Source organism: Pollachius pollachius (assembly GCF_949987615.1).
Source record: "Pollachius pollachius genome assembly, chromosome: 20".
Taxonomy (NCBI): Eukaryota; Metazoa; Chordata; class Actinopteri; order Gadiformes; family Gadidae; genus Pollachius; species Pollachius pollachius.
The window spans coordinates 6,787,116-6,797,509 of NC_136953.1; the positions used below are offsets into that span (position 1 = coordinate 6,787,116).

At 50.6% G+C, this 10,394-nt stretch overlaps 1 protein-coding gene across 3 annotated transcripts in view; it reads left to right on the forward strand.

Annotated features, from left to right (window-relative positions):
• Window positions 1-9,258, forward strand: part of shroom4 (shroom family member 4) — a 45,313-nt gene extending 36,055 nt beyond the window's left edge. For all 3 annotated transcript variants that reach the window (XM_079758120.1, XM_079758122.1, XM_079758121.1), the window contains 7 exons: window positions 10-1,020; window positions 2,355-3,077; window positions 3,447-3,579; window positions 3,961-4,062; window positions 4,840-5,010; window positions 5,612-5,754; window positions 6,598-9,258. In XM_079758120.1, the coding sequence (XP_079614246.1) occupies window positions 10-1,020; window positions 2,355-3,077; window positions 3,447-3,579; window positions 3,961-4,062; window positions 4,840-5,010; window positions 5,612-5,754; window positions 6,598-6,748 (2,434 nt within the window). In that variant the 3' untranslated portion in view covers window positions 6,749-9,258. The remainder of the gene's footprint in view (window positions 1-9; window positions 1,021-2,354; window positions 3,078-3,446; window positions 3,580-3,960; window positions 4,063-4,839; window positions 5,011-5,611; window positions 5,755-6,597) is intronic.
• Window positions 9,259-10,394: the final 1,136 nt, after the last annotated feature.

A 10,394-nucleotide genomic window follows, 5' to 3' on the forward strand; every position in this document is an offset into this window, starting at 1 on the left:
CCCCATCAGGGACTATCCCAGGTGGAGGAGTGACTCTGTACCCCTGGAGGCCGTTCAGCCTCATCCCCATCCCCATCACCCCCAGCCTCAGCCTCAGCACCGCCCCCACCAGTCCGTCGCCACGGAGACCACCCGTGCACAGCGCTCCCTCGCGCAGCGGGGCCGGGCCATGTCAGAGAACGACCTGCGCCACGAGGCCAGCCGGCTCCTCCGCCGGTCGCCCGCCGCCTCCATGACGACCAGCCAGATTCTCAGCGAGGTGGACGAGAGCGGGCGAGAGTCGGGGCCAATCAGAAAGAAGGTCCCGCCCCCGCCGAGGCCGCCGCCCCCAAAGTGGGAGGAGTTCCACCGCAGGCGGGCGTCGCACCACAACCTCTACTCCTCTCCCCCCTCCTCCTCGTCGTCCCCCTCCCCCCTGTCCTTCTCTCCTCTGCCGCCCTGTCACTCCATCCCTCCAGCCTTCCTCCCCTCCAACGGAGACTCCTCCTCCCGGCTCCCTGTGGAGCCGTCCAGGCCGCGCTCCTACAGCCTCCCCCCAGAGAGGCATCAGGTCCTGGGGAGGAACCAGGACCCAGAGCCCGCCGGCCCACCCTCCAGCCGTGGCCAGGCCCAGCCCCGCCTCCATGACCGGCCCCTCGCTAGCCCCACAGCCAATCAACACCAGGCGGCGGAAACACTGGACCGCCCCTACGATCACAGCACGGACAATCTAAATAAGGCACAAGTCCAGGGCCATTGTGTCTATTCTCATGTCGTAGCCAATCAAAATCGAGAGCAGAGTCACCATCGTCCTCGTTCTAGCAGCTCAACCAATCAGAGCCCGGAGCCCTTGCAGGACCGCCTCTTCAATATAGCTCCGCCCAGTCCCATGTTTTCCAGGAGGGCGTTCCGGCCGGTGGCCCCACCCCCAAGGGAGAGGGGCGGAGCCTCGAGGAGCCAACAGGAAGAAGTGCAGGAGAATGGAGGGGCTGTACTTCCTCTTCCTCCTTCGTCAGCGCCGGCAGGAAGCTGTGTTTGCAGGTGGGAGTCCCATCTCTATTTCTAATCTTTTATGTATTTATACATCCAGCAGCCATTTTGATCCAAAGAGACCTGCAGTGAATCCAGATCCATGTCGTTAAAGGTCCCATGGCATAAAAACATTGAAAATGAAAATATCACTTTATGAGGTATTCTAACATTAATATGAGTTCCCTTAGCCTGCCTACGGTCTCCCAGTAGCTAGAAATGACGTTAGGTGTAAAACGAGCACTAGGTATCCTGCTCTGCCTTTGAAAAAATAAAGCTCAGACGTGCCGATTTGGAATTTCCCCGTATGTCATACAGGGACATGGTACCTCCCCTTCTCTGCTTTGCCTGCCCAGAGAATTTGGGCTGCCAATGAGACAATGAGCTACGACTGTTGTACAATTCTTTGTTATTTGAATAACCGTTCTGCTGTTGGTGTTATGGAGCATTACACGCCGGGTTCGCTGACGTCTCTGGTATTTCCACAACGAGACTCCCTGAAGTACATGAACCGCGACATGGAGGAGAAAGGGATTGTTGCCCGTGATTGTCTCCCGCCGGAGCCCCGGGCAGCGAGGCTCCGGTGGGAGACAATAGCGGTCAACAATCACGGGCAACAATCCCTTCCTCCTCCATGTCAAGTGGAAGAACCAGAGATGTCAGAGAACCCGACGGAGTCGCTTGAGATTCATAATATCGTCTGGAGGCGCACACAGCTTTTTGCCGTAATAATATTTATTACATATTATAATAATATATATTATATATAATAGATATTGCGCCTCGCCATTGCGATGCATCCACTGTAAACAGAGCGCACCCTCCACCATGACTCGCCTCTAAAAAACGGCACCTTTGTGGAAAGCTCATTGTCGGACTGGCTCGTAGTGGCTGTAATTCTGCACCAAGGCTGAATAGCTTGAACGTCTTCAAATACTGTATTAGGGGCCCACTAACACCTATATATTAGCATCCATAAAGTAGCATGCCATAGGACCTTTAAGGAGCAGGTAGGGGTTAGGGGACTTGCTGACACGGTTAAACAAAGTTTAGTGGAAACACATAGACCAGATCAGCTGGTTGCTATAAAAGCATGAAACTAATAAAGTGATACAATGTGTGTTGGTCAATGTCTGGAACACATGGAAGCCACATTCCTCTGAGATAAAACAAGTGAAATATCTTTATTAGTTTTTAGTCATCTCTTTATCCCCGTGTCATTTGTGTGTGTGCTGCGTTTACGCTGCATCAGCAGAAGTCGGACAATTAGCATATATAACCACAACCAGTGGTGCTTTTACTTTGAAGTGAAAGCACTGACTGCAAAATCTGTTTCTTCTCTCCAGCTCGTGGGAAACCCAGCGATCCAGACAGGAGCCAGAACAGGAGACGCTGACATCCCTACCCAGGCAGCAGGCGGATCAAAGAGCGTCGGCCCATTGGGATAGGAAGAGAACTCCATCTCCCAGCATACACTGCAACACGTCACATGCTCCTCCTCCTCCCGCTGCGACCACTGCGTTAGAAAACGGAGTCGTTCCCGCCCCGGAGCGCTACGTCACCGCGGGCTACGAACAGCAACGGAACCACAGAGGGTTCCGGAACTACCTCGGGAACGCCGGCGATCCTGAACACCGGGGCGGGAGTACGGAACCCGAAACGGAACCGGCGGGAACAGAGTCGGAGGCGACGCTGAGCCCCAGCCCCGCCCACAGCCTGGAGGCGGAGCTGGACATCCCCATGGAGACGGACATTGACGACTATCAGGAGGAAGAGGAGGGGCTTATGCCCGGGGTCAATCCAATCACGAGCGAGCACCCGTGCTTCGCCCTGCCGGTCACGGTGGTGGAGACGGACATCGACACCTCGCCCGACCTGGACGCCTCTCCTCCGGGCCGGACGCGGGCGGGGAGCGGGTCCCTGGAGGAGGAGGAGGAGGAGGAGGAGCCGAGGGCCCGGGGCCCCGGCAGGGAGCAGCTCTCCCCGCTGGGCAGCGAGGGGGAGTGGGGCACGGAGAGCTGGAGGGGGGCCTACCGGGGCCTGGGCCACGACACCGACAGCTTGGAAAGGTGAGAGCAGCGCCGGTCAGCGTCCGGTCACATGCCTGTTGAAGACCCTCCAGGCTTCGGCCGTGTTCTTGGAAACTATTTTCCACGAACACTGCATAGGGGACATGTGTCCCTTTGTGACATCACAATTTGGGGTGTCCACCCAGATGTACGGTGGAAGGATCAAGTGCAGTCGCCCAGTCAACTTTGTGGTGTCATGAATTATTCCTTCACCCAATTAATCACACAACCATTGGGTCTATTATGCTATAAGGAAAAGAAAAATAAACTACACATTTTCATTTTTCATTTGATGGTCATACGTGTTTTCGCTTTTTAGACTCATGGTTCTCTAACTATTCCTAATGAACCTGGCATCCTTGCTCACAGGCACTCGGGCAGGAGCTCCAGCTGCTCCTCTCACTACGGCGTGCCAGCGGCCAGACCTCAGATATCCTCCCACAGGAAGGACCCGCCCGACCTCCGTCACCATGACGACGATGAGGAGGACCTCACCTACAAGGTTCCCCTCATATACAATGACCTAATATAGAGTGACATCAACACTCGTTACAAACGCACAGCCACACATGTAAATGTATGTAAATACACATTTAAACACAATAAAAATTGAATGTTTCCTGTTATATTTCAAATGAGGCCCGATCTTTACTTTACTGGTTATCCCAGTGCTCCCGTTGCTTCCTCAGTGCGTTTTATTCACTAACAGAAACATTTTCTGGTGTACATTTGAACAAAGCAATAAAACCATCAGCATGCGCGCCGCAACTCAGGCGCTGCTAGCGTTAGCCCAATCAGCCGGGCACCACAAACAGGCTCCCCTTCAGCCTGGTCCGTCCCGTGTCCGCCCCCCTCTGAGTGTGGCCCGCCTCCCCCTCCGCAGCGTCAGCTGATGGAGAGCCTGCGTAAGAAGCTGGGCGTGCTGCGAGAGGCCCAGAGAGGACTGCAGGAGGACATCAGAGCCAACACCCAGCTGGGGCAGGAGGTGAGGAACGCCTCGTCGCTCACACCCAGTCACTGAGCAGCCGCCGTGGTCCGCACTCGCACACGCCCTCCTGCGGCCGACACGCCTGCCGGTCGACGTCCCGGAGAGGAACCAGGGACACAGTGGATTCTTGAAGGCTGTTTCCCTGGAGTACGGATAGGACGGGACAGACTAGTACAGGACACGGAACGCCCAGAACCTCAAGCCTAAAATATGCGATGGGATGGGAAACGGGCACACGCTTTTTTCCGTTTCCCTGTGGAAACCCCGCCCGGCACAGCAATGTTGCGGTCGTTATGGTAACGGGCGCAGAGTAAACACCGAACCTCAAGGGTGGCACTTTGTTGTGGATATCTCCAAACCGCTTTTGCAGACGTCTTTCCCAAAATGCAGATTCAAATGTAAAAAAAGGATTAATAATTAACGGTTAAATTGTGGGTGGAGCCATGATTACAATTAGGGCCTATAGCGGACGCTTTTATCCAAAGCGACTGACATCGGTTAACACACACATTGACTTTGACACATTGAGTCAACCATGCAAGGCGACAGCCAGCCCGTCAGGAGCAGTTAGGGTTAAGGGTCTCGCTCAGGGTCACATCAACACTCAGCTAGGAGGAGCTGGGGATCGAACTAGCAACCTTTCGGTTACAAGACAACTGCTCTACCTCTGAGCTGAGCTAAGCCGATCCCCCCCCCCCCCCCCCCCCCCCCCCCATGATCCCCTCGCTGACGACATCCCCCCACCCCACCCTTTACCATGTCCCCGCCCGGCAGGTGGAGAGCGCGGTGGTGGCGGTGTGCAAGCCCAACGAGGTGGACAAGTTCCGGATGTTCATCGGGGACCTGGACAAGGTGGTGAGCCTGCTGCTGTCGCTGTCGGCCCGGCTGCTGAGGACCCAGAGCGCCCTGGACACCCTGGGGCCCCAGGCGGAGCCGGCCGAGAGGGTGAGGACCGAGAAGCCCCTGATGCCTCTCCCGTTCGGGGCAGGATGTAAGGCGTCGTTACCCCGAGATGGGATGAGGCGTTTCTCTCCGAGGCTCGCAGTTGCGGTCGGTTTTGTTTTGAGTAAACGTCCTTTTCGTTTCCTCTTTAGGTAAAACGGTTGGATTTTCCTTTCACACTTTATTTCACATTTTTAACACAACCATGTCTGTTAGCAGGGCAAGTTACTGGGCATATCAATCACACACTAGACATGATCATAATTATACGAATACCATTGTTACAGAGAGTAAAGAAAAGCTAAGCCAGACCTAGGTTGTTTACGTGCTATCATCAATATAAATGTTGATATATATCACCAATATATATATATTGATATATTTATCAGCAATATATATGTTGATGATATATAGCAACGTATATATTGATGATATTTATCAATATACTGTATATTTATGATATGTTAATATATATATTGATGATATTTATCAATATACAGTATATATTTATGATTTGTTATAGATTGATGATAGCTTAACCTACCAGCTTACCCAGCGGACAGTACCAACAGATGTGAACCCTCTCCTGTCTCTGGTGCTGCAGCCCCCCCTGGTGGAGAAGCAGAGGCAGCTCATGCGGCAGCTGTCTGAGGCCCAGGACCTGAAGGAGCACGTGGACCGCAGAGAGCAGGCCGTGGGCCGGGTCCTGTCCCGCTGTCTGTCCCCCGACCAGCACCGAGACTACTGGTCAGTACACACACACAAACACACACACACGCACCATGCAGAGACAATCACACACACACACACACGGCACACACACACACACGCACCATGCAGAGACAATCACACACACGGCACACACACACACACACACACAGACACACACACACACACACAGACACACACACACACACACACACACACACACACACACCATGCAGAGATACACACACACACTGACTGACTGACTGATCACAACAGATTATTGTAAGGCTTTTTGTGGTGGTTATGAGCGATTCATGGATGGTTGATATGTGTTGACACCACAAGCAGCCGTAGGTCTTGTTTTAATAACCAAAGCTATTTCAAATTGTATCCGTTCGTGACGTCACAAGCGAGAGTAAGTTGTGATGTCACAAATAGCTACATTTTTTTATAGTGTCTCTTCGGGACAAATTATTAAATTAATCAACAAATCGCCCCCAGCTGCTGAACGCGCCCTTCGTCCTTGGTGTCTGGTCTGAAGCCTTGAGTGTGAATGGTTAAAGGTGACACGTTATGCCACCAGGTGTGTGTGTGATAAGCCGTTTGAAGCCGTTTTGAAAATCAGCCTCTTCTGCCATCACAAGTGGGCGTGCCCACCTCGATGTATGACGGCTAGATGGGCGACGTTCGCTCCAGCCCACTGGGTAGGCTGGTAGACTGATCCATCCAGCACACATCCAGGGGGCCACGCCCACTCGTGATGTCAGAAGAGGCCGAATTTCAGAAACGGCTTGTAACGACTTATCACCCGTCGCTATAATATGTCCCCTTTAAATGCCAGTGTAAGGTAACGTCCGTGCCGTCGTTGTTCCCCCCCTGCAGCCACTTTGTGAAGATGAAGGCGGCGCTGCTGGTGGAGCAGAGGCAGCTGGAGGACAAGACCCGCCTGGGGGAGGAGCAGCTCCGGGGGCTCCGAGAGAGCCTGGACCTTGGCCTGGGCGTGGGCCTGTCCCTGGGCTACGGACACTACTGACACCACCCCCACCCAGAGCCTGGACCTTGGCCTGGGCGTGGGCCTGTCCCTGGGCTACGGACACTACTGACACCACCCCCACCCAGAGCCTGGACCTTGGCCTGGGCGTGGGCCTGTCCCTGGGCTACGGACACTACTGACACCACCCCCACCCAGAGCCTGGACCTTGGCCTGGGCGTGGGCCTGTCCCTGGGCTACGGACACTACTGACACCACCCCCACCCAGAGCCGGCGCTGGCCGCTTCGGCGCCCTAGGCCACACGAAACCAACCCGCGCCCTGGACAGGTCTTCCGAGCCGGGGTGGGGTCCTGCGTACTACGGTGGCGGTTTCGGGGCGCCCTGGCGATTGCGCGATCCCGCGCCCCCCGCCCTTCTCCGTTCTTTTCCGTAGATTTTAATTGACTAATTAAGGGCGCCACCAGAGGGCGCCCCCAACGCGTTTGCCGCCCTAGGCGGTGGCCTATGCCGAGCGCCGGCCCTGCCCCCAGCCACCAGCAGTTAGGCCGCACCAGGAAGCGGGCTGAACCCAGGAAGTAGACTGAACCGGAGAGGGGTCGAGATTAAGATCAAACCAAGAGCAAAAACCAAACCAGTGGTTAGGCTGAGCCAGGAAGTGGACCGGAGAGCTGGAGATATGAACAGGCTATTAACATTCCAAACCCCGAACTAACCAAGAAGTACAATGAGCCAGACATTATCACAAAACCGGGAAACAGTCCGAGAGAGAGAGAGAGAGAGAGAGAGAGAGAGAGAGAGAGAGATTATCGGCTGCAAACATTCCATACCCAGGAAGTAAACTGGCGCGGCCCGAGATTCCATGTATCCCATGTTCCTCCTCAAAGAAAAAGCTGGCAAGGAGGAACCCTTAAGACACGGAGACACTACACGTTAGGAGTGTCACACACACAAACACATTCATCTCCAACCCCCCCCCCCCCCCCCCCCCGTGGATAAACCGCGCTCGTTCCAGACCAGGACCCTTGAACACACAGAGCACGCTACTCAGCCACACAGGGAATAGAACCCCTTATTCCCGGTGGGGTTAGTGCCTTGCTCCATACAGGGAATAGAACCCCTTATTCCCGGTGGGGTTAGTGCCTTGCCCCATACAGGGAATAGAACCCCTTATTCCCGGTGGGGTTAGTGCCTTGCCCCATACAGGGAATACAACCCCTTATTCCCGGTGGGCTTTGTGCCTTGCTCTAGCCAGGGAATAGAACCCCTTATTCCTAGTGGGGTAAGTGCCTTGCTCCACACAGGGAATTAGGGCCCCTTAACCCCAAGGCTGGAGACTCATCTGCTGTAACTTTATACTGTTATAAACACGCATACGTTAACAACTCCTACACCATTATCCTTCCACTATTATTCATTACCAAAGAAAAACCCTACTTTCGGCTTGCATCAGTTTAAAAACGGTGTCATGGGGACACATTTTATTTATTTCACATGTATAGATTAAAACGTGAAAGATTTAAAAAAAGAACCGATTTCTGTTGGTGCTTTGAGGCAAATAAAAACGGTATTTCTGTTTAGTACCTGTGCTTAATTGGATTCGCTCTCTATTTTGACCACATCAGAAGACTGAAGGACAATATGTAAAGAACGTCCAACACTACAGTAGAGGTGGAGACACAGGAGCATCGCTGTATATTTGACTGTATATTTGAGTCGTTTTGGAACGCAATGAAACTGTCCATGAGAAAATATGAAGATATGGTTCTGTAAAATAACAACGAAACACTACCTGTGTGTGTGTGTGGGTGGTTGAGTGTGTGTGTATGGGTGCGTGTGGTTGTGTGTGGGCATGTATGAGCATATTTGATGATTTTTTTTACTGTTTTGCATTGTTGCTTTTCACAGTTTAACTGCTGATTAACCATACACAAAACACACACAACACTACAATCAAATGTTCACAAGGCATGAACATTTTTCTGACAAAAAACAAACAGACATATCGATCATACTGAAGCAATTAGTTTAATAATCCATTCACATGAAATCACTTGAGTATAACCTTGATTATCAGTTCAGAATTTAGCCATGTAGCCAATAGAACATGTGTTGCTTACAGTTTCAGAAAAGTTCATGTTTGTTTGATGTGCTCTGTTCCGGATTGGTTTTGTATTGAATACTTGAGTATCTTGAACACGTCACTTTGCTTGTTACTGACCACACAAGCATATGGAAAATGCTGCTCATTCACTTTTAACAGCCTCTCAGCTGCATCACACTTACATACAAGCAAACATCAAACATGTAATACTGTCTATACTGCATTGTTCTTGCGTTGTATATATCGTATATATATTGTTGTACTGTATTGAACAAACTGGAGTCTTATTGGTTGGTTGAAAAATTTAAAAAAAAGCAGTACCAGTGAGAAAGCACATATTTTTCTGTCTCTAGTTTGTCATATGTAATAATGATGACCTGTTCCAATAACGCCTTATTAAAACAATTTAACTGCAAAGCGTTCTTTTGTGAGAATAAAGTATGATGAATATTGGTGACATTACATCTGTGTTTTTGAGAGATGGTTAATGCCAGTTTGGATTAAGGGGCGCGTCGTTTAACTACTTTGTGATGCTACTATCGCCATGACAACACGCAGACAAGTGATGTGTTGGTTTGACAGACAGAAAAAGCCCTATGGAAAACTTTTTCCATTCTGATCGAGTCTGATCCCAAAAAGGTCAGTGGTGCATTTTTTCTGTACAAAACCATATGGATAAAAGTATGTTGAATATACAACTTTAGTCACATGTCACACACTATTTACTTTGCTTTGTGAGGTCATTCTGAACATCCATAAGAACATTGTAGAATATAGAAACACGGGTTTTTTTTGATGTTTTAAGTCAGTCTTATATTATCTACTGGTTGGAAATGAAACACAAGTTAAAAGTGACATTTGCATATTTTATAGGGCAGAGTGGGGACCGCAGACCAATGAGCTTGGGGATGTAAGACGACAAAGAGAGAAGTTGTGAGAAATTATTAGAAACAGTAAAATCCGTTGGCAAGAACCCCCTCAATGCAAAAATATAAACTCATCATACGCTGTGGACAACGACCGCAAGGTGTCGCCATTTAACATTAAAAGGTGTGAACGTTTACTCAGAATATATTTCATATTACAGCTGGACACATTGTCTCCAGCGACCACTCAACCACCAGGAAATTAGGTTTGAGAGCAAACTTACTAGTATTATGTTCTGGTACTTAGATCAATTTAAATGGCGTTCGGTTTTACTTACAGATTGTTATTGTAATGATTCTGCCAACAAAGAAAATAAAAGGTCGCTCATCCATGCTATAATGAACATCTGCAATCTGACTTTATTTTTATTTTGTGCATGATTAATCTAACGAGATGTGAATAACATGAATAACATATGCATCTACTATTATAGTAGATGACCGAAACATCGAACCGCTCCACTGACCCATCCGGGCAAGAGAACGATAACTCCGGCATCAACTCCTTTTCCATACAGAGGAAAACACATCCTGGCGCCCGCAGAGCAATCTGGCAACTTTACATCACCGCAGCTTAACGAGACGATTCTTAACGCGATATCGATAATTACCTTTGCACAAACAAAACATTGACCATGGCGGTTTTTATAACGCACCCCA